The sequence below is a fragment of the Mytilus trossulus genome, chromosome 4 (assembly GCF_036588685.1).
Source record: "Mytilus trossulus isolate FHL-02 chromosome 4, PNRI_Mtr1.1.1.hap1, whole genome shotgun sequence".
Taxonomy (NCBI): domain Eukaryota; kingdom Metazoa; phylum Mollusca; class Bivalvia; order Mytilida; family Mytilidae; genus Mytilus; species Mytilus trossulus.
Window position 1 is genome coordinate 19,046,484 of NC_086376.1, and position 25,726 is coordinate 19,072,209.

At 32.8% G+C, this 25,726-nt stretch overlaps 1 protein-coding gene across 1 annotated transcript; it reads right to left on the bottom strand.

Annotated features, from left to right (window-relative positions):
• Positions 1-8,902: 8,902 nt before the first annotated feature.
• On the bottom strand, positions 8,903-18,593 carry LOC134714827 (transcriptional repressor p66 alpha-like). The gene is made up of 3 exons (XM_063576429.1): positions 18,399-18,593; positions 13,816-14,309; positions 8,903-12,488 (listed from the first exon to the last, which is right to left on the bottom strand). Exons 2-3 carry the CDS (start codon positions 14,304-14,306, stop codon positions 11,051-11,053), a joined length of 1,929 nt encoding a protein of 642 aa, XP_063432499.1. The 5' UTR covers positions 14,307-14,309; positions 18,399-18,593; the 3' UTR covers positions 8,903-11,050.
• Positions 18,594-25,726: the final 7,133 nt, after the last annotated feature.

The window sequence follows — 25,726 nt, forward strand, 5'->3', positions numbered from 1 at the left end:
TCAAATTTATAAATATTAAAGTTTTATTCCGCTAGATAAGAGATCACCATCGATTTTAAATTTTTAGTATCAGTTCTTTGCGTTCCGCCATTTTGTTATCGTGTCCAAATAAAAATCACGATATGTCTATAAACCATAAAGAAACAAAACTACAGTAACCGATGTTGTCGTAATTACGTGTCGATATCTTGTCAATCGTACGGTTGTTTTATCTGACTAACTAACTTGATTCGGAAAATGTTCTTATATTTTTAATAACCATATAGTCTGTTATTTTTAAACTGTTAATATTGGAATTAGTTAAAAAGTCAAAGTTCAAATCATAAATAAGAGTTCCGTGAAAATTGTTTTCGAAAATCTAATTCGTTCATAATTTTTTAAAGGAATATACTTTATTCAAATAAATTAGGATCTTCGCTCCACTGATCACCGCATGGCTTTAGGTATTACTCCCAAAGGTATTGTGAGGGGTGTAAGGTGACACGACCAGGTATTCAAGTGATTTCCTGTCGGGCCTGCAAGTTCATGCATCGTTTTACTTCTGTAGGTATTGATCAGTGTACACGGCCGATAACTTATAACTTTCCATTTTGAACTATCAGGTGCATGTATAATATACATCTCTGTCTTGCGTGTCCGAAAGTGATATAATATACTAGTCATTACTTAACTCATACGCTTGTTTATAAATAAAATTTCTGGTGTAAAGAATATTATTTATAAAAAAAAAAAAATGATACCAAAAAAAAAAAAAAAATGAAGATATACAAATATACGTATTTTTTCCAAGGGTTAATTTGGGGAAAATCAGAGACATATAATTGTATTATATGTCTCTGGGACAATGTAATATTTACTCGTTGTCAATAGTAAAGGACATAGTTGGATCATTCCAGAAATGTTGATTAAAAAAAAATGTGCGCACTTGTCGACGATTCGTTTATACGCCCGGATAGAAAGTTACGGAACTACAGCGCAATTCAAAATATATACATGTATACATTGAACATAAGAAAGAAACATACATTTTGTGCAAATTGGGGTAAAAGTTTTGTAAATAGACTAGTCCACGTATACCAACAGTATGTAATCATCCAATTCGATAGACTATTGTATACCAAAAGAAGAAGAAGAAGAAGAGGACCAATTTGATTTAAATACAGGTCGATCTATAACTTGCTTTGGTTCATCGAAGTTATGAACATAGTAAAAGCACAGATTTATATATCAATTAGATTGTTCTCGAATAAAGAAAGAAATTCGTCATCACCACAAATTGTTCCGACATATGCAACTGGGCGTACACTAATAATCCCCGAGGGATGTGAATATTTTCTAGGAAAGCTATTGAGTATTAAAGTTTCAAATCATTTTCGGGATTTATTTTCTTTCTTGATATTCAATGACAGCAAATTTAAAGAATAAACTGCTTGTCAGATATTTGTCCGCTTTAGGGGTATTCTTGCTAGTTGAACAGACTTATAATTACATTCAAAAATAGGGAAAGATGACATTAAATTCGTTGTCTTTTGTTTTTAAACATCTTTGGTCAAATAGTTATTAAGTATTATACGTTGTGAGACGAAGACTACTTTAATAAGGACGTCCCCGATTATGATTAAATTTGGTTGACGTTTTTCACACTTGATAAAGAATATCTATTTGTAATTTTTCGATTCCATTCCAAGAAGACCTTAAATTTGCTGTCAATGTTTTAAGACTTCTCAAGTACAAAAGTATTTTTTCTTTATTCGTTCATATTATATTCCGCTTCGGTAGACTTATCTTCAGTGAGTTCCAGTTATTAATTTGTACGTGGCTTTTAAAAAGTCTAAATCTAAGTGTTCTCATTCATTTATTTGCCTAATAAAGACAAATAAAAATACTTTGGTAAAGCTATTTATAATATCTAAGTTCTCCTTTTTATTAGACATCAATCAAGGACAAAAGGTGTAAATCATTTCAATCGGACATATGAATTAAGTTTCCCGTCTTTAACCAAAAATTGTGTATTTCTTAGTAAATTAACTTATTTGAATTCAAATAAATAATAGCACCAAACAGAATTAAATAATTCCACGGCGATTAATTTTTATTTGTCACCAACTTGAATATATATTTTAAATATGTGTATTGGATGCTCCCCTTGTCTTATAATTCACTGATCCGAATAGATAGTCACACCTGGCAAGGTGTGCCCGAGAGGCGTGGTTAAATACCGAAGTGCAAATAACAATTTACCTTTCAACAAGCCATCTACGAGTATTGCTACAGAACCGTGAATACACACATCGTATCAACCAAGTCATAGCAGAGATAGTAAAAGGTCAATAAGAGTACACCAACATATTGTCTTTACAGATTATTGTACTTTACTTTGTTCACCTTTTCAGTCCGAAAATACATTAATTAAAAATCAATTTATAACTTTTTGTGTGGTCTACAAAAATAATTCGAATATATACGTTTAACATAGAAAATTTATCTCATGAATATGAACAATTGAACGTATGTGCGTTTTATCTTCTTATTATCGGATGGTTATTAGATAAAGCATAAGTCATCGGCGCGCTTACGATTACGTTAAAATATGATTAAAAAACAAGACTTTTAATGATTGTTTTTTAAATCCCGGGCTAGGATAAAATTTGAAAAAAATAGGTAGGACAGGAGTTTTGAGTAAAAAAAAAAGGCAGGATGAGACACTTGCAAAAAAAAATGCAGGACCGAATAGAGTGAAAAATAAAAAGGCAGAACAGAGATTACAAACAAAAAAAAATGCAGGACAAAATATTTCATCCTAGCCCCCCCCCCCCCCCCCATGATATAAGAGATATATATTGAGAAGTGTCATCCTAGCAGAACTGTAAAATATGTAAAGTCTGATATGTGCAATGTATTACTACTGTATAGTGTAGTTTTGTAATGAAATGTATCTTTTAGTTTTGATAGAACGCAGCAAATAATGCATGTTGTCAATTATTATAAATGTTTTCTATAAACATGTTGTTGATAAAGAAAACAACATGAAAATAAAAACAATTTAAAAATCATTTCCAGCTGTTTGTTTAACTTCTTATCCAAAGGAGAGAGATCAATGGTCTTTTCTTTGCTCGCCTAGTTTACCGTCGTTTTATGGTTTAAAAATAATGACTTGATATCATGGCGGTCTTGGAAAATTTAGTTTGTGAAAAAAAATTCTGTATCATTTGGTATCTTGTGGAGAGTTATCTCATTCACAATCATACCACATCTTCTTTTTTATATTATAAGTTCACCTTTACCAAATGTTTGCTTTAACCATCTCTTAGCATCTGACATCCATCATCAGTGTCAACTTTTTACAATAATTTCATCACAAACCACTGATTAAATAAAACTTTATGTGAATTTTCCTAGGGGTATTTATTTTTAATCATAGGAGCCTAATTATAGAGAAACACAATGGCTGTGTGCTAAAAATAGCAAGGACCACTGTTCATAGAAAATGATAGTTCCCTCTTCTGGTTAAAGGTTTTGATCAGGGTAGTATTTGATGAAAGTTTCAAATTGAAAGTCCAATCAAATTGAAACTTAGTTCACATGTTTCCTAGGATATGATCTTTCTGGTTTTAATACCAAATTAAGAATTTTGACCCCAATTTCATGGTGCACTGAACATTTAAAATAAAATTGTGTGTGAGAAACTTAACTATGTGTCATATCCTATGAGTGGATCTGGATCAACCACTATAATATTAATAGAATAAAATGCTCCGCAGGAAGCAGCTTGAAACAACAGCAGTGGTCTGACCCCAAGTCTCTTGTGGAGTTGTCTCATTGGCAATGATTGCCACATACGTTCTTATATTAACCAAGAAAGCTTAAAATTTTACCAGTAAACCATAAAAATGGGGTCCAGGTCAGAAAAACCATGATAGTTGGTTGCTCAAATTAGATGAGCCATGCCATGATACAGACATGTTTATTTTACAATCAATCTTTTTTTTATTAATTTTATACTTACATTTTGTCATACTCCTAGTTCAAATTTATTTCTTCAGTGTATATAACTTGGTTTTTGATATGTCTTCCTAAATATAAAGCTTTCTTACAACTGTCACATAAACACACCATTAACCAAGAAAACTAAAAATTGATCAATGAACCTTGAAAATGAGGTCAGTCAGGTGAACTGTGCCAGGCAGACATGTACAGCTAACAATTCTTCCGTACAACAAATACAGTTGACCTATTGTTTATGAATTAAGAAAAACAGACTGTAAAACACAAATACTTAGCAATGTTGATAGTCCTAAATATAAAGCTTTATTACAACTGTCACATAAACTTAACATTAACCAAGAAAACTAAACATTGACCAATGAATCATGAAGATAAGGCCAAGGTCAGATGAACCATGCCAGGCAGGCATGTACAGCTAAAAATTCTTCCATACAACAAATATAGTTGACCTATTGCCTACTATTGAAGAAAAACACAAAAACTTCAGGAAAAAATGTGGGCAAGGTCAATTAAAACCTGCGCATCTGACATATAGATCATAAAATATGTCCATTCACCAAAGATAGTTGACATATGACATATAGTATCAGAAAAAAGACCAAAACTCAAAAACTAAACTTTGACCTCTGAACCATGAAAATGAGGTCAAGGTCAGATGACACCTGCCAGCTAGACATGCATACTTTACAATCATTCCATACACCAAATTTAGTAGACCTATTGGCATAATTGCATACAGTACAAGACAGACAGACCAAAACACAACAAGAGGCTGTCACAACGACAGCAAGCCGGATTTATTAACATTTATTTGTGTCCTGGCAATATCATAAGAACCATTACTGATGAATGGTGAAAGTGAAAATCATCAATATCAAATTTAACCTCCATTTTGTCATCAGTATCAACATATTAAAATTTAAAAAGCTTAGATTGAATGGTTCATGAGTAAATGTAACAACGTGAATGGAAACGCCATTTTACGATCTTTCAAGAATCATAACTCCTGAACAGTAAAAGTCAAAATCGTCATTATTGAACTTGTCCTCTATTTTTTCATCAGTAACAACATATAACCAGATGCTCCGCAGGGCGTAGCTTTATACGACCGCAGAGGTTGAACCCGGAACGGTTGGGGCAAGTATGGACACAACATTCAAGCTGGATTCAGCTCTAAATTTGGATTGTGATTAAATAGTTGACACAGCATAGGTTTCTGACACAGAATGAATGTGTTCTAATGAATTTAATTTTTTTGTTTTCTCTTAGAGCAATTCACTATGCTGTTGAATATTAATCCTCTCAAAAAAATGTTTGAAGAAATTTTCTTTTTGTTTTATGAAATTTCAAATGAGAAAAATTGAACCCAATTTTTTTAATCACATCCCCCTTTCCCTTATTCCAAAACTAATCTCAATTAAATTATTCTAATTGAGTTTGCAACAATAACTACTCATTTAAATACATCATAAAATATTAAGATGTAAAAAAACTGCTTGTTATCACTGAATGGTAAAGATTATTTTAATTTATCAGTTGACAGTAAAAAGTGAATATACATTGTATATTGTATATAACAAAGATTTAAGTTGATTCTGGACAAAGAAAGATAACTCCAATTAAAAAAAATTCTTGCTATTGCACAATATTCTGCAATAAGATATTTCTTGCTTACTATTCTTGACAAAGAAAGATAACTCTAATTAAAAAAAAAATTGCTATTTCACAATATTGTGCAATTAGATATTTCTTGCCATTGCGGAATACTGTGCAATTGAAAAGACTTGCTATTGCACAATACTTAATATAATAATTTTAGATCCTGATTTGGACCAACTTGAAAACTGGGCCCAAAATCAAAAATCTAAGTACATGTTAAGACTCAGCATATCAAAGAGGCCCAAGAATTCAATTTTTGTTAAAATCAAACTTAGTTTAATATTGGACCCTTTGGACTTTAATGTAGACCAATTTGAAAACAGGACCAAAAATGAAGAATCTACATACACAGTTAGATTTGGCATATCAAAGAACCCCATTTATTCAATTTTTGATGAAATCAAACAAAGTTTAATTTTGGACCCCGATTTGGACCAACTTGAAAACTGGGCCAATAATCAAGAATCTAAGTACATTTTTAGATTCAGCATATCAAAGAACCCAACCGATTCATTTTTTGTCAAAATCAAACTAATTTTAATTTTGGACCCTTTGGACCTTAAGGTAGACCAATTTGACAACGGGACCAAAAATTAAGAATCTACATACACAGTTAGATTCGGCATATCAAAGAACCCCAATTATTCAATTTTTGATGAAAATCAAACAAAGTTTAATTTTGGACCCTTTGGGCCCCATATTCCTAAACTTTTAGTACCAAAACTCCCAAAATCAATACCAACCTTCCTTTTATGGTCATAAACCTTGTGTTTAAATTTCATAGATTTCTATTTACTTATACTAACGTTATGGTGCGAAAACCAAGAAAAATGCTTATTTGGGTCCCTTTTTGGCCCCTAATTCCTAAACTGTTGGGACCTAAACTCCCAAAATCAATACCAACCTTCCTTTTGTGGTTATAAACATTGTGTTTAAATTTTATTGATTTCTATTTACTTAAACTAAAGTTATAGTGCGAAAACCAAGAAATTGCTTATTTGGGCCCTTTTTTGCCACTTATTCCTGAAATGTTGGGACCAAAACTCCCATAATCAATACCAACCTTCCTTTTATGGTCATAAACCTTGTGTTAAAATTTCATAGATTTCTATTCACTTTTACTAAAGTTAGAGTGCGAAAACGTGATAGCAAAATACCACGAAAATTTTTTCAAAATTTGCGGTAGTATAAAAATCTCAAAAGCTTCGGTTGAATGTTTCATGAGAAAATGCAGACCCGACTGGAAACTACATTTTTCAATCTTTCAAGAACCATAACTCCTGAACGGTAAAGGTCAAAATCGTCATTATTGAACTTGACCTTCATTTTGTCATCAGTAACAACATGGACACGACTGGAAACTCCATTTTTCAATCTTTCAAGAACCATAACTCCTGAAAGGTAAAAGTCAAAATCGCCATTATTGAACTTGACCTTCATTTAGTTGTCAGTAACAACATATTAAATTTTAAAAGCTTTGGTTGAATGGAACACGAGTTAATGCACGGACATTTGATTGCTGCCCGACCGCCCGCCGTACATCCCCATATCAACAACTGACATTTTTGTCACAAAAATCTGGTTAAAAACTTAACTTTAACCACTGAACCATGAAAATGAGGTCAAGGTCAAATGACACATGTACACCTTAGTCCTTCTATACACCAAGTATACTAGACCTATTGCTTATAGTGTCCGAGATATGGAATTGACCACCAAAACTTAACCATGTTCACTCATCCATGAAATGAGGTCGAGGTCAAGTGAAAACTGTCCGACTGTCATGAAGACCTTGCAAGGTATGCACGCACCAAATACAGTTATTCTATTACTTAAAATAAGAGAGAATTTAACATTACAAAAAATCTTTTTATCAAGTAGTTACTGAACCATGAAATTGAGTGAAGGACATTGGACATGTGACTCAACAGAAACTTTGTAACATGAGGCATCTATATACAAAGTAAGAAGCATCCACGTCTTCCACCTTTTAAGAAATTATGCAACACCACTACTGCCACTGGATCACTATCCCTTTGTCAAGCTTTCAGCGAATAAGGTCACAGGCTTGACAAAAAATAGGTCCAGTTCAGATTAAACCTACCATGCACTGCACTTTACAACAATTCCATACACAAAATAAAGTTGACCTATTGCTTAGTTTTCAGAGACATATAATGCTAAAACAACACTAGAGGCTCAAGGAGCCTGTATTGCTCACCTTAGTCTATTGGCATATCAAACAAATGACTCCAACATTGTAAATACTAATAGACTGTGAAAAATCTCTATTTTGTTGATCTTGTATTTCTGATGTTTAAGTCTATTTATAGGAATGAATTGATTATTTCGTATAAACTTGATGTGATGACAATGTTCCCTGCATTTTTACTAGACTGACATACTTAGCCAGTTCACAAGATAAAGAGTCAGCAGGAGGACCTATCACTCTATTGGACAAATTAAATTTAAAACTGTCATTTCAAATAAGACCTTAATATTGTCATCCATGTTTAGTAGTTTCCATGCATGATATCACAAATTGACTTGAATCACCTATTGTTCTATATCAAACACCACAACTTCAAAACAGCAGAAGAAAAAATATTTCAAATTATGCGGACACCAATTTGCTTTGCTGGACACTTGAAAAGGATCAGTTGAACATGTGGAGAAAAAAAGTGACATTTCACAATCAATCAAGAACCATAACTCCTGTTGAATTTGAATCTGCTCCATCTGGTGTTGGGAGTGTGGGTTTTTGCATCATATTAGACCTCACTGTGCCTCTTAAGATTAAAAACAGCAATAAAACAACCATTTCTTTGCTTTTTTTGTAAAGTTTATATGTAGAGTTTTGTGTTGTGAAAAATGACTCAACATCCCTTCTTTTCCCTTATGTACAAAATAAATATTTTAATTTGAATTAACAATGCAATACGAAATATATATATATTATAATAGGAGGTTGGTATCGTTTGAACGAAATGTATAATTTCAATGTACAAAATGTATCACACTACGTACATCCTCCCCCTGTGTTTTGAAATTCATATTGGCAAATAGAGTTTTTAATCTTTTCATTTTATTGTCTTTTTTATTTCCAATTGGATAACACTGTGTCAACTGGAGGACAGTTTAGTTGTTGGGTATCTGTCTTAAAAGTTTTTAAATCTACCTCTATAAGCTGTCTTTTTAATCAATGTTTTTAGAGGCAATAATGAATGACAACTATATATTCATGATACTTTCTGCATTTTATTTAGTCAACTTATTAGCACTGGTCCTCCAATAAATTAATGATTTTCTGTTTCCCTCATAATGCACTATATTAACATAAAATGATTTCACTTATGAAAAAAATAAATTCAAAACTCATAAAAAAACATGATAGATAAAAAGAACTGTGAATCACAACTCTTTGATTAATAAATAAGACTTATGTTCATGTATAATGTAAATATATGTACAGGATATGTACATCATTTAATACCAGGAACTTGTACAGATAATGAATGCACACCATTTGTTTTACAACTGTGACATCCATCTGAAAATTTACACCAAATCAGTTATTCACACAGCATTAAAATACAGTATAGTACTCATGTACTTTTGGTAATTGGAACAATGAACTTGATGTAAATATGAAATTGCTTACATGATCATGCCTAATGTATTCAAACTTAACAAGAAGCACTAACAGTTGTGTGTAGCTATGGAACAATTCCAATTCATAATAACAAGTTTAACAACTATATTATTCACAAAAGCCTAACATATTAAGGTATTTATTTTGATTAATTCGAATGTTTGGATGAAAATTTTTGAAAAAATATGTCACTCACAAATATAACATTTAAGAAATTATAGAATATTTGGAACAAGATCCTGAATAAACATCAACTTATCTGCAGATATTTCAGTTGAAAATAATTGTGTATGTTATCTCTTATCAAAATATCACACACATATGATACACAAGTATTTCTGTTTAATTCTTTAATAATGATGTACAGTAAAGACTATCTTTATATTTATCACTGCCATTATCAACATGGCCTTACAGAGTTTCATAATAAAAATATATACATCCAATATGTTACTGCAGTCTAAACAATTTTGCCTGCTATGTTTTATTACCACTGATCATGATCGGGATTGGAATAATAAAATCATGTGATTCTAGAATATGACCTTCACTTTTTAATCTGTATATGAAAAAGAAATTGAGAATTTATACCATTGGCATTGCACAGGTTTTGGTTTGGAATGTTGAATTTGGTACCTATTATATAACTTTTTTTCAAGTTTTTAGAATGTAAAGGTTTACATTCTGAAGTAACAGGTCAGAAGAGAATCAACTTTAAAATGACATCTTGAAATTTTTTGAAATAAAATAATGTTGAGAATTCAACAAAATTTCTAGCAATAACAAATTATAATAAAGAAATCTCAAGTCCTGCTTTTGAAGGCCAAGGTCAATACACTGTACATGATTGTAGAATACTGATCATCATATTGTATGAAGATGCTATTAAACACGCTAAATGTATTATTGTAAGACAAATTGAAGTTGATTTTCTTTAGATTCTTTTTAAAGCAGCAATAAACAATCTCTTGTGTACATGTTTAATATATCATATGTATGTCAGAGGAGTGAAATGACCGGATTTCTTCAACATGTGATTTTTTTTATATTGGACTTTAATAACATATGCTCAATCAATGAATTTTTCTATTGCAAGTTGCAACCTATGTACATTTTAAATTAAATATTTAGATGATGAGCTGGAAATTGAAGACTCTATCATTGTCTATCCATTGATAAAATATTGGATAACTGATGTTAAAATGTTAGATGATGAATAATGGACTACAGCAATTCTGTTAGTGACAATTAACACAATATTTACCCAAATTTGTTCTAAAGAAGGAAATACATGTACAACACAAGTTTTACTTCAAAATATAGTATTTAAACACAAGTGAGGAAACAAATTGATATGCAGAATCATATGTTGCTAGTCTCCTTACATTACTACAAGTCACCTGAACAGATCAAAACCCCTGATGTTTATAGACACAGTATTTGTTAAAATTTGCCTAAATGAAACTTTGATAAATGTTCAGAAAGTCAGTGTAAAAACCTAAGGTAGAAAATTAATTACATGTTCAGTCAGAAAACCAGCTTATACATGAACATGTTCATTGTGGTATTACAAACCAAGAAAGCTATATATTGTATAAACGATTAAGTCTAATTCCTGTAACAATACTAGTGTGTTAAAATCTACAATATGGAACAAGTTCCTCTACAGCAAAGTCACAATAATTTACACTGATTAAAACTGAACACAGCACACCATATTTATAAAGTAATAGACTAGGATTTCCATGGTGAACTACCATGATTTGGTCGTATCATATCCAGCAAATATTGTCGTTGTAATTCTGAAGCTTTGCCACCAAATGGCATTTGATATGGAAATCCACCCCGTGCACCAAATGATGGCATTCCCAAAGGTTGACCCATCCGTAAAGCCGTTTGGTGTGCAGCTGCAGCCTGATGTGCCTGAATAAAGTTTTGATGTTGTCGGAGAGCTTCATTGCTGTTGGCGTACTGTGAATGATTAGAACTAATTTGAGAGGTGTTATGAGAGGTGTTATGAGAGGGTCTACTGTTAGATGGTGGCGCGGCCTGATTAGTATTGCTACTCTGAGTGGCCTGCATTCTCTCAATTTCTTGTTCCTGTTGTAGGGCTTTAACGAATGCACTTTTTAGTCTATTTGTGTGCTCCTGTTTCAAAGCTTTCTTTTGATTAGTTGTAACACATTGTTCACATATAACATTTTTAGAGCCTGGCTTTTCTCGTTTCCAGACGGGAGTAAAGTCTGAGTTACATTGTACACACGTGAAAGGATTACATATCAACTTTTCATCTGGATTTTTCTGTCCCTTAGAAATAAGATTAGCATCAATAATATAATTAACTGCCTCCTCTAAACCTAACAGATATATAAAATCTGGACTTGCCAGACTAGGTATAAAGTTCATTTCTGGCGGTGGGGGTTTAGGAGGAGGTATTTGAAGCAATGTTTTTTCTAACTGTTTACGTAGTGCCATTTTAGCAGCAGCCTGTCTTTGTGCCGGTGTTTGATTATCAACAGGTGCAGATTGTTGAGGTGCCGACGGACTAGAACGGTAATTAGGAATATTTCCATTCATATATCCAGCCTCTGGCTGTCTACCCATGTTCACAAGTGGTGGTGGGCCATGTTGGTGTGCACGGTTATTATTTTGTTGACTATTTCTCATTAACTGAGGTGGCTGATTATGAGCAGGATGTGCTTGTTGTTGTTGTTGTTGCTGCTGCTGTTGTGGTCCTCGTACTAATGGGGGAGGCTGTGAACTCTGTTTCTGTTGTTTGGCAGGTACATTCTGCTCTGCTATATGTGTAGTTTGACTTTGTCTTAATTTTTTTAAAAGAACTAATTTTGATTCCTCATTACGAAGTTCTGACTGTAACTGTTTTATAAATCTTTTTCTCATTTTGACTTCAGATACAGTTATCTCATCAGAATGACCATTCATCATAGGCATTTCCTCTTCATCAGAGAGCATAATAATATCTCCACCATTTGACTTTGTGCTAAGATCCATTGCTGTTTCTCCATTTTTTCGCCGGTTTTCCTTTTCACTGTCTTCAGATTTAACAGTTGATGCATCATCATCTCTGTCCTTCTTTGTTCCTGAATCACTTGCACTCTCGTCAGAAAATTTATCTTGGCTATTATCTTCAGAAGCATCATCAAGTTTTGTCCTAAAAAAAGAAAATTATTATATATTAAACCATTTTATGACTACACATGTACATTCATTGGATCTGTAAAGATTGATACTTTAATTTGACAGAACATGATGTATTCATATCTTTTTTTTTATAAGTTGTAAATGGCTTTGAACTAGCTTTCGGTAACTGTGAGAGCTCTAATTTCAGTGCTTTGTGTCTTGCACATATTTGGAACATTTTCAATTGAGCACCATGTCAGAGCACTAATTCAACTGATTTTCACAGAATGTTTTTAAGTTGTGCTGAAACACGGTTACCCTTGTCCCAGGTTTTTCTTCATTGTTTATGTACCTGTTAGTGTGTCTCAAGTCCGAAGCCTGTAATTCAGTGGTTATCGTTGGCTATGTATGTCATATTTTTTTCGTAAATTGTTTTGTTTTTCGTGTAAATTAGACTGTATTCTCAACTGAATAGTTTCACAATTTCATGTTAGGGTCTTATATTGCAGACCATATGATTTCTCATTGTTGAAGGCAGTATGGTTGCTTTAATTGCTTTCATCAACTTGATTTGATCTTTGCCGAAAAGGCGAAGGCAAGAGGGAAATTGACAAAATAATAATAATGTATGCTTACCAGTGCTTTAAATAAAACACACCTAAATGCATGTAGAAATTTAATATACATGTATATATAATACACTGAAATGGACACTATTTGATAGTGACTGCTTCTCTAATAATAACCCTAGCTTACTCACTGTTCCTTTTTTTTTAAAGGTCCACCATCTACATGTATCTCCAGTTATTAAGATTGATGTTGAATATTATTTCAAGAGATTTTTTGTCAATGATCATGATGATGTTAATAGTGTGCATGGGTTTTGAAATGACAGATAATTTGACCAATTTGACTACATTGTAGGTACATAATGTAAGTGCATTCTAAATTTTACAACTCATCAATGAGGTACATGTATGACTGCTAATGACTTGATAAAGCCAAATTGACGTAAATCATAGTTAGCATGGTTAATACTAGCTTTAAACCATTACCAAAGAAGTCTTAAGGTCTAAATTAGTATATTGTTTGTTTCCCCAATCCCATACCTGCCAAGCCAGAAGTGGGTAGGAACGTAGGGAAATAATTTTATTTTTTCCTAAAAGCTGGAACAATATCAGAAGATCCGGCAAGCCTGAAAATCGCAAAATGAATAAAATTTTTGACTTAATTTTGACAGTAAAATTTTATGAGTAGCATGATTTTGCAGGGATGGTTGGGATTTGGGAAACAAATGATCATTTTAGACCTTGCACATCTACACCTTTTTTAACAAAGTCAAATGAAATAAATATTACCGTTTAGAATCAGAGTCATAGCCATTTGTAACTGTATCTCCTGTTCCTTTATCCTTATAATCATCTTCTATATCTTTTGGATCACAATTGTCTTCTCTATTTTCTTTCTGATCACTATCTTCCTCCATGTTTTCTTTTGCATCACAATCATTTTCTAAACTTTCTTTTGGGTTACAATCATCTTCTAAATTTTCTTTTGGGTCACAATCATCTTCTAAATTTTCTTTTGGGTCACAATCCTCTTCTAAATTTTCTTTTGGGCCACAATCATCTTTTATAGTTTCTTTCAGTTCAATGTCTTCTAAATTTTCTTTAGGGTCACTATCAGCCTCTATTTTTTCTTTTGAATCAGGATCTTCTAAGTTTTCTTTTGGGTCACAATCAGCCTCTTTATTTTCTTTTGAATCACAATCTTCCTCCATATTTTCTTTCATGTCGTAATCTTCCTCCATATTTTCTTTGGGTTCAGTGTCATCTTCCATATTTTCCATAATCTGTTAAATATATAAACAGAATTAAATTGCTGAAAGATAGCTTGAATAAATTGAGAATGTGTAGATGGGTGCATGTACAGATGCTTCCCCTCCTTGAATATAACATTTTAAAGGGACACAACTCAATAACAGTCGGAGTGGATCTACCCAAATTTAAACTTGATCAGGGTTTTGTTTGAGGTACTAAGCATTGTAACTACTTGCTTAGCATTGACTTGAAGTTTCAGAAAGCGGGAGTGGATCGTAACCCTTGGCTAGCGAAGATGAATATTTGGTTGAGGCAAACATAAAAATGTCTTATGAAACTCTGTTTAATTCAAATCTTGTGTGGTCCAGGGATTGACACTAACTTTTGTTGGCAGTAGCCCCCAGGGCTAGTAAAAATTATATTCAACTAGCCCAGATCTGTGTCAGGTAGCCCGGTTCGTGGGCCAACGGTCCACAAAATGAGCGGGCCATAGGCCCGCGAACAAGCTAGGGGGGTCTGTGGGCAATCCCCCCCCCAGAATTTTTTTGAAATTTAGATGCAAAATCCTGCATTCTGAGGCCTTTTAAGAAGATGTTTTCAGTCTGAAAAATACCTATTTTATACTTGTTATATTTAAAAAAAAAATTAAAAAAATTTCACCAAAGAAATCTAACGGCAGGAATTTGTATGTCAAAACTTACATTTTTACTGTAGGTGAATTTATGATATACATATCTTAAATATTAATGGTGTTAACATTTTTAGTCAAACATTAACATTTGTATTTTCCAGACCTACTTTAAAAAAAAATATAGTTCCCAGATTAAAAATATATACTTCAAAACCTTGACCAGGTTTATAGGGTGGTATTCAATTTACAAATAATTCTGCAGCATCAAATTAATTAATAACAATGTTGTACTGAGCTTGACAACTCATGTGTCTCACAGTCTCCACGGCAAACAGACACACAGACCAACCACAAAGAAAGTGACAATCTACATTTACATCAAAACAAATATGTGTGTTAACTCATCAACTAAAATAATCAAATTAAAAAAAACCCACAATGTTTTTGTTTTTTTGTATTTACATAAATAAGTTGACTTGTCCCCTTATTTTTACTTTTGGTTTATAATGCCGAGTCTTCATGTTCCAACTCATTTGGGTCCTCCTGTTCTCGTTAATGCATTAATTGCATACCAATGGCTTAGTCTTGCTATCATCATCACCCCCCAGTTCTCAAAAAGAAGCTAAATTTAATCAATTGCACATTTAATATTATTACCGGAAATTTACTTTCGTTTCATTCCATTGCAACTGTAATGATAAGTTCCGAGCAATACGAAAAGAATTATGACGCCATGACAAACGCTAATTCGATAAAGACAGAGAAGATCGAAAAGTTTTCACCACCACGAGTACCTTTGGAGTAAAGGAAAATTTCAACAGGGAACCTTTTAACGCTCTATTTTAAGAATGAAAGGACATTTCCAATTTTAACTATTTACACGACGACTATGTAATAGATAAAGGTAAACTACGCACGCAATTTAATAGGATCTCTAATGTGGTTAATAATAAAATACAATAAAACCAAAATGTATATGCAGTCTAATTAATATGTATTTCAAAATCTTGAAACGTGGTGCATTCTTACTTTATAGGACGAGTAATCTTAGGCCGAGTTGACAGTTTATAGCGACTGGTTTACGGTAGAATTTTTACCCTCCAGTATCTGTATCGGTATGTAAATAAAGAGATCGTGGAACCAGTGTAGACAATATTCGACAAAGTCAGATACGACTGGCGTTTGGACTGTACTTTGCCAAAAGTACAACACTCTGATGTTCAATGACAAATAAATTTACTAGCCCCTCGGGCTACCGCGCTACGGACATTTACTAGCCCGACACAAAAGTTACTAGTCTCGGGCTAGCCGGCTAGCGTTAGTGTCGAACCCTGGTGGTCATATGCAGTTTTTCCATGAAAAAACCCTGTTTTTCAATATCAAATGGAAGTTAAAACTGCATGTAAATGATTCTAAAATATTAATCTAGTGCTAATATACGTCAATTTTACACACAAAAAACGATATAAACTTGTGTATGTTTTAAGGGGAAGTTTGAAAAGTACTAGTAGCAGTAAGAGAAAATAAATATATGATCGCTGAGTGTGTAGGGAAAATACTTTCTTATATAGGTATACATATCAGTAGAATAAGACTTTAAAGAAAAACAGTTCATTCTTGAGTAAAACATTTTTTTTTTTTGCCTTATAGGATTCAGCTTGTGTTTTGCGAATGACTAAGTTTGAGTTAAATTTTGTCATAACTTTTTATTTGGATTATTTCGTCTTTTGAAATGTTTACAACAATAATATTAATAAATACTTTATTTCAAGAGTGTAACTCAGTTAGTAGTCCGAGATTACTCTGACATCCGACGGCTGTTTTGTCAGGCAAGCTGGGTCCGTGGGATGTCAGAGCTCGTCCCATATCAAAAAGTGGATATTTGCCCACCCAAAATAGATGCGCTGCTTCGTCGCTTCTGGAGCCGACTGAGGGTCTTGGAATTATATAAATCGAGCATCAATCATTTCATTTTTCATTTATCTCTTCATTCATGTAAGTTTCACCTACCTGCCAACCTTTGTTTTTCTATATTTTAACAGTTTTCACAGAGACCCATCGATTGATGCATTTTGACCTTCACTTTCAAATGAACGTCAAGTTAGAAGAGAGTTCATGGCCTCGAGACTCAAATATGCAAATATTTATATTTTTTTACCTTCTTTATAAGAGATCGATGTTTAACATTTAGAGGCAACCACATTTTTTCACTTCCTTTACAGAAGATCGGTAATAAGCATTTAGCTCCGACCATGATAACAATCGCAGGCTCTCAGACATTTAGGTAACTTGAATCGTAAATGAAAAGGTGTTACATTATGGTCATTTGCACTGTTTTCTCGTGGTCACCTGATTAATTATGAAAATGAAAGGCAAAATGCATCAATCAATGGGTCTCTGAGAAAACTGTTAAAATATAAAAAAATAATGGTTGGCAGGTAATTGAAACTATAATACATGAATGAAGAGATAAATGTAAAAAGAAGAGATTAATGCCTGATTTAAATAATTCCAAGGCCCTCAGTTAGCTCCAGCAGCGACGAAGCAGCGCATCTATTTTGGGTGGGCAAATATCCACTTTCTAATATGGGATGAGCTCTGACGTCCCACGGCCCCAGCTTGTCTGGCAAAACAATAACAAAGTGCAACAATACAAGCTCCGAGCTCTTTGGTATTTTTTTCTAATTGCGGACAAGGACCTAAGACAGTTAGAGCTAAAGTTCCGCAGCTAGAGCAGGATCTGCTTACCCTTGCTGTGCACCTGGACTACAGTTTATGATGGAGTTCATGGGGTCCATGATGTTAACTGTTATTTGTCTATTGGTATATTTATTTTTCAGGTATGTCATCAACAAATTTTAAGCAGAAAAAGATATAGGATGCACAAAATCAGTTCAGAGATTCAAAACAAGCTCTCTAAAGCCGTCAATAAATGCTTTCTCTCATATCTAGTTGAAGCCAGAATACAGATGGATTGTAAGTTTATTTTTGACTTGTGAGTTTGAATGTCTCTTTGACTTTGAATCTTGATGATCTTTCCATGCTCTTATATTTCTAGTTGGAATTACATTTGCCTAGTGATTTTTACATTGAAGAAGATATTCCTGATCATGATTAGAATTACGTTAAAACAATATTGGGACGAGCTGTTCAACATACATATTGTTAAAGATTGAAAATCCAAAAAAAAATGTGACAAATTAAATTTCCTAGATGCACTTCCGGTTTGCAGTTTCCATTTGATCCGCCATAGTTTAAATAATATCTTCTATTTCTATTTGTTTTATTGATTAAGTTACCAAATGGTATCGTGCAATCAAGTTCTTAAGTCTCACATAATAGTTGACACCAATATTTCAAGTACTATACATGTATGACAAAAGAGGGGGGGAGTGCGTTTATATTATTTTAATCTTTTTATAATCACATTTTAAATTGCCATTGTTGAAAAAATCTATCGTCAGAATATTTTATTGCGACCTGAACTTACTGTCAATCAACTTCTTTGAAAAAATAAAACCCTTAAAGACAAGATCGATAATTGTCTTCTTTGTCCACTACTACTTTCACTCCATCCTCTTTATCCAAAGATGGCATCCAATCACTTTGGGGTTTACTGATAGTGTAACAAGGAGCAAACAAACAAATTGTTGACAGATAAACAACACTCTCGTAATGATTGGATTGAGAAGGTCACGTGATTCTTTGAGGAACCTGCGAACATGCTTTATGTGGCAATACTCCAGTGACCCTCTGGTTAAAAATAGACACACATCTCTTTTCACACATTGGTATGCAATCAATAAATCAACCACCATGAACCCATTTTTAAGTTAAATTATTTTCAAAATTGGTAAACTTCACATAAAATTAGTCTTTAGCTTTTTAAAAGTACAATGATTTTCTGCTAAAATCAGTCTGCATTTAAAAATCAATATTAAGATATTTTTAGATCAATTTATGTTATTACTTATCTTATCCACAGTTACAATGGCGACTTTGTCATGCACTAGTGGTGAAGACCTAATTAAATAAAAATAATTCGTTTAGAGGAAAAACTGTATTTTCGACAATTTTCAACAACAAAAAGTACAGATAAAAGAAATTAAAAAAATGCACATAATTAGCCAAAAACAATAAGTTTTATCTGTAATAATTTGATCATCATTAGCAATAGACTTCTGACAGCCAAAAAGCACCTGTACTGAGACAATTATTAAAAAAAAGAGACACTTATTCGGACCACGAAGAAAACTATAATAGCCATTAATACCGTTAGATCGTTTTCAATATTTTTATTTGTAATAAATCATGAATAAAATCAATAATCATTACTGTTAAGATCTAGGTAAAGAAGCGGGAAATGTACATGATCAGACGGCATAGCGTGAGGTTTGTGCTTGTTTTGTAAGGTCATCAAAATTACCAAAAATTGCTTGCATGAAACTAATTTTGACTGATTGATACAAAAACGCTTGCGATATTACGATCGAAGACGCTATTCATTTGTTTTTACAGTTCCATCGCATTTGAATGGCAATATTTCAAAGTCCGGAGTACAAATGGAGTAGGCCGGTCGAAATTTTTTCCTGATTTTTTATTTCAATTTTTTTTATCAACTGGTCTTTACATAACCTCATAAAATCACAAATTACACTTATGTTAAATCTCCCATTTGATACGATATTCCCGTGCTTGCATTTCCTATCATGATTTTCTTGATAGAGGGTTGCTGCTTACAGGGAAGCTATTAAACCAAGAGTTCCAAATGGTGAAGTTGAAATCATCCCTTCGTAAATTTTACGGACGCCATCACGAGTTGGTTCACCGTTATGGAATAACCGTTTCACAAATGATATCGGATATTTCCTTGCGTCGTAACTACGTACAATCCCCTTCCCCTTCATGAATGTCTAGTGACCTACCGAATTAGACTAATTACTGGATTTTTAATAACATGAGCAACACGACGGGTGCCACATGTGGAGCAGGATCTGCTTACCCTTCCGGAGCACATGAGATCACCCCTAGTTTTTGGTTGAGTTCGCGTTGCTTTTTCTTTAGTTTTCATTGTTGTGTCATATGTACTATTGTTTGTCTGTTTGTCTTTTTCATTTTGAGCCATGGCGTTGTCAGTTTATTTTCGATTTATGCGTTTGACTGTCCTCTGGTATCTTTTGTCCCTCTTTTAAATGTTATGCCGACTTATTTCCAAGCAAGCCATCTGAACATAAAACATGTATTTAAACTTTGTTAGAGGGTCCAATTTAAACTTCAAGTCTTGAAATATCTAAGTAAGTATACTATAGATAGTATTAATTAATAAATAAAAATGTACCAGAAGCAATGGTTTACCAAAGCCAAAATAAGTTGGATCATATATAATGATATACTGTTTAATTCCCAGGTTGAAAGAAAAGCTATGAATTTTCTTTCGGATGCATTTTTTTTAGCGATCTACCACAATGCTTTTCAATTGTGTACCCAAACCGCCCTCAACACCAAAATGAAGCGTTAAATAACTTTTTGATTTTATGGAACTTCGTTCGGATAAATTTGAAATGAATTTTTAGGGAAATGCTATAAACTCTTTAATATTCAATTTTATTTAAGATTTGACATGCTGGATGTTGACTCTGTGATGGAAACAAAATCAGGGATAATTTGTCCTAGACAACCCCTACATCAAAAGGAAAATCTAGCGCATGATCATAAACCGGCAAACGATCACCAAAAAGATACCACAAATCTTTATGATTGCAACATTCATTCACTTTCTCCTTTCACTTTCTCCTTTAACTATAACACATACAGTTTGTTTTAACCGGGTAGTAGGAACACTTTCAGAGGGGAATTTATGAGGAGGAGGCCCCTCTTTGAAGGACATTTTTAGTTGATTATTTAGGGAATCACTCGAGCAGGCCCCCTTTTATGGCAGTCAGTGAGCCCCTTATGAAAATATATATAGATCCGCTACGGTCTATAACTGACGAATTGATAATTTGTTGTTTATTTGCTGCAGTGAAGGTTTCGATTGAAGATTGGTCGACCCAAACCATTCTTGCACAGACGTATACAGTAAACAATTATGTGCACTTCCCTATAATATTGTTATTTATATTTTAAACTATCAAATTTATTGATGGATACTTATTTGATAACTTAATTGAATCGAAAATAAACATATTACAATCTTAGCAAATATAAAATTTTCAGCTTTAAATTTCGTTTACTGACCATTCATATCACTATTGTTTACTTATACATGTTATATACTTAATATGTATAACATATTTTGTAAGTTATCCAAATGTCAACTGGCTCGACAAAGCAGGCTATATGAATGGTTTTACACTAGTAATTTGGGGCCCTTTATAGCTTGTTGTTCGGTGTGAACCAATGCTCCGTGTTGAAGGCCGTACATTGACCTATAATGGTTTACTTTTTTAAAATTGTTATTTGGATGGAGAGTTGTCTCATTGGCACTCACATCACATCTTCCTATATCTATCTAATCCAGAAAATTATTTCTTCACGTACTCATTAACTCAATAAAGTGGAACGAGTCTTGCGATATCACCTTACAAAATCACAAGCCAAACAATCTGCTTTACTAATCAAGATGAAAGATGTCGAAATTAAATTTTTGTACTCCTCAGTAGGTTGTAATAGACCAGTGTAATTGTATCATAATTTAAGCACCAAAGAAGTGTTTCCCATGGCAGTGCGTTTGACCGTGCCGTCCCTTTGTTCATAACAAACTTCCGTCGATATGTTCTCAGCAATGACAATGCCTTTTCTTGTTTGGCACATTCATGCTATTTCAGACCTGTCACATATCTGTTTTGTTTGTTTAATTGTCGCACACATAATTTTTCTCATCAACCAAAAATCAGTGATTCTTTATATTTAGCACCATGCGTCAGTCATATTGATTTAATATGAAAATTTTAGCGAAAATTTAGATGTTAAATTATAGATTTATATCGTTGATCCTCTCAAAGAGATTGATTTTCTCGCTTGAGCCGGTACGGCAAAAGCGAGAAAAGCAATCGAGATGAGATGACCAATGATAATCTGTTTATCATTATTTTACTTATTACGACGATCTTAATTTCATGTCAACGTGCCTCCTTAGTTTCTAGCGATAATCTTCCATCTCAATCGAGTATCATGATATGAAAAATGATCACAAAAAAAATAAAAGCAACAAAGCACAAACTAGCGATAATAACTTTTATTTTCAAGAAACTCGGGTGAAATCATTTGAAGTGAATTTAAACTTGTATATATAGGTATGGTTGTCAATGAGACAACTCCCTACAAGAGACAAAACGATACAGAAATTAACAACAGTAGGTCTTCAGCAATCAGTAAAGCCACATAGTCCGCTATAATAGGCCCCGAAATGACAAGTGTAAAATAACTTAAACGATGAAACGGCCTAATTAATGTAAAGTAAATGCTAGTTTGAGATGTCCCGATATAAGATGATTTATAGCATGCTTTTCATTAAAGAATTTAAAAAAGATATTTAGAAAAGATGTTTCCATGCAGTTCCCTCAGGCAAGGTTGGTCGAAGATGAATATTCTTATTAGATATAGGAAGATGTGGTGTGTGTGCAAATGAGACAACTCTCCATCCAAATAACAATTTTTTTAAAAGTAAACCATTATAGGTCAAAGTACGGCCTTCAACACGGAGCCTTGACTCACACCGAACAACAAGCTATAAAGGGCCCCAAAATTACTAGTGTTAAACCATTCAAACGGGAAAACCAACGGTTTAATCTATATAAAAAAAAACGAGAAACGAGAAACACGTATATATTACATAAACAAACGACAACTACTGTACATCAGATTCCTGACTTAGGACAGGTGCAAACATTTGCAGCGGGATTAAACGTTTTAATGGATCCAAACCTTCTCCCTTTTTCTGAAACAATAGCATAACATCACAACATAGAAATACACACGATAAAATATCAATTGGCAGACTTAACTCAATCAAAAAACGTAAATGATTACACAATGAACGAATAAATTTGATCTGCGATATATGAATACAAATGTACAGTTAATAAAATATTAGAGACAATCATTCATGGCCAAAAAGCAAACAAATAAGTTCAAACAAAGCCATGGCAGGACACCACTGAGAAATATTTAACCCTTCGAAAATATTGATCAATATTCACTTTAGAAAAAAAACCGGTTTTAAAAAAAATAATTATGATCTTGAAATTTATACAAATGTAGTAAGAATAAGTGAAACATTGAAGATATTACAAATAATCAAAGCTGGTATACAGACAAGATCCATATAAATAAAAAATAACAAAAAAGCATTATAAACAGTATCAACAGGTCGAATTATCAAGAAAATACAATTTGAGAGTACTCGCAGCTACTGACAGCTAGTTAAAAGCCAAAACCAATTAATAATAAAAAAAATTATGCATCAGAGACTAAAATCAACTAAAACACATCCCAGGGATTTAGTATTTTAACGTCATTAATAGTAAAAGAAGACATGACTTGTGCAATGCCAAACATAAATGTATCGACGGTAGTAGGATAGTGAGGAGCGATTTCTATAGAAATAAAAATTAACGTGTCTGTGTCTCTATACATCTTGCCTCAAAAGGTCCGTGTAACACTTATCAATTCAAACTTTTAAAAAGTTTTGAAATTTTAGATTTTTGGAATTTTGATCAAAGTTAAAATATCAAAATTTCAAATTGTGTTAAAGTTTTGAAATTTTGAAATTTTAACCAAATTATTAAAATATCAAAATTCTAAATATCGTTTATAAATTTGATAGTTTAGGAATTTGATCAAACTTTTAAAATACTAAAACTAACGTGTAATTTTGATTATTTCACTTTTTGAAAGTTTGATTTTTTAAATTTTTGATTAAAAGATCAAAAATAGATAAGGGGCAAAAAGAGGGGTACATGTAAAAAGCGAAACGAAATAAAAGCGGAACGAAACAAAACATTATGAATTGAAAACATACTGATACTTAAAAGTTTATGTATGAAATAAAACAACAGACGGACAGTTGTAAGCGATGAAAAATTGGATGACAAAATTAATATTTCTCAAAAGAAGAGAATTCATTTAAAAATCAGACGTACGGCTCTGATATTGACCATTTTACTTGCTGATTTTTCTAGCACCCATATTTTAGGAGAAACAGGAGTAACAGTAAAAACTGAACAACTCGCAGTAGGTCAAAAAGTATGGTTTGGTTGAGCACGTATAAAAATTTCTACTGAACTCAAAGCAATAAAAAGGCTCAATACACGGTGTATTATCTCTTTTGATTTCATTTTTTTCTGTTTTGCTCTACGACTTCTTACTTTCTGCAATCATGTTGGCTCAAGAATATATCATTTCATGTACACTATGAACGACCATCTTAAACGTTTTAATCTGTACTTTGTAAGTTGTTGGCCCTAAAAGTTCAGCTTTGAGCGTTCCGTCAGAAGGTCGATAAAAAAAAAGCGATTCGGTCGTAACTTTTAACGTTATCGGTTTTCATTTTTATCGGTTGTATGACGATCATAATTATATTGCCTTGTATCAATGATTTTAGTTAATATTTATACGGTAGGGATACTGAATGCATGGTATCCCAATTAAGGTTGTGCTAGTCCACAACGTGGGGGGTTATATATATATATAAATTATATATAATATCTTATTTACGCTGAAATTAAGAGTACTAAGATCCAATATTAGTTGATTGGAGCCAATATACTGTTACAAGGTATCTACAAAAATTTATCGTAGATGGATACCAGGATATAAATTTTGCCGGTTTTTGCGCCAGACGCGCGTTTCGTATACAAAAGACTTATCACTGACACTGGAACCAAATTCAGTAAAAAAGGCAAATAAAGTCAAATAAAATTGAAAAGGTCAAATAAAGTAAACGTTTAAATCCAACTTATAGCTCTGATTTTGTAAAAGTTGAAACCTTTCCATATCGTATATAAACGTATACCATAAACATTATTTTCACGAGCATTCATATTTATGTAATAGTTGCCTCTGTACTACATTAAACGTTTGGACTGGTTATCATACACATAGCTCCATTATGGGTCCTAAATCAACCACTGTTTTTAAATAGTAAATAAAAGGAAGAGATTTTTAAAGGATATTATAGTTCCGTATTTGCATTTTGTTATTAGGGCATTTTTAAGTTACCGTACGACAATCGACCTTGAGCAAAGGCTAAAAGAACACATGTACATCCAGTCGTCAGAATGGGCGTGCAAAGAGAAGCCACACTGTCAGCTGCATGATGGATTTTTCCATTTATGGCTGTATACCAATGGAAGTTGAATTCTACGGTTCTTCGTAATTTGCATGTAAAAACCTATTTTGAATTATCGATTTTTTGTTGCCAGTGACAAATATTTCATGATTGTTCCGGAACAAATTAGCAATAAGTGCATCAAGGAGAGAGTGTGCATATAAAGACATATAAAACCTTTCAATTAGTTTAATTGAGGTTTGGAGCAGTAACTGCTAGCCTTGAATATGGTAATCCTTTGTTAATTTATTATCATTGTCATTTTGATTAGTTTCTTTTATTTCCTATTCTGACATAGGACTTGTATTTCCTATTCAAGAGCGTTTTACTGTCCGTATTACTGTGTGTTTTTCATTCTTTATTTGCTAGAGGTATAGGGGATGGTTGTGATCTCACGAAACATGTTAAACCCCGCCGCATTTGTGCGCCTGTCCCAATCCAGGAGCCTCTGTCCTTTTAAGTCTTGTATGATTTTAATTTTAGTTCAT

Excerpts from the sequence above, each read along its gene's own strand:
- LOC134714827 (XM_063576429.1), bottom strand. The coding sequence starts at position 14,306 with ATGGAAAATATGGAAGATGACACTGAACCCAAAGAAAATATGGAGGAA. Across the intron at positions 12,489-13,815 it reads TATGACTCTGATTCTAAACG|GACAAAACTTGATGATGCTT; the intron begins GTAATATTTATT and ends TTCTTTTTTTAG.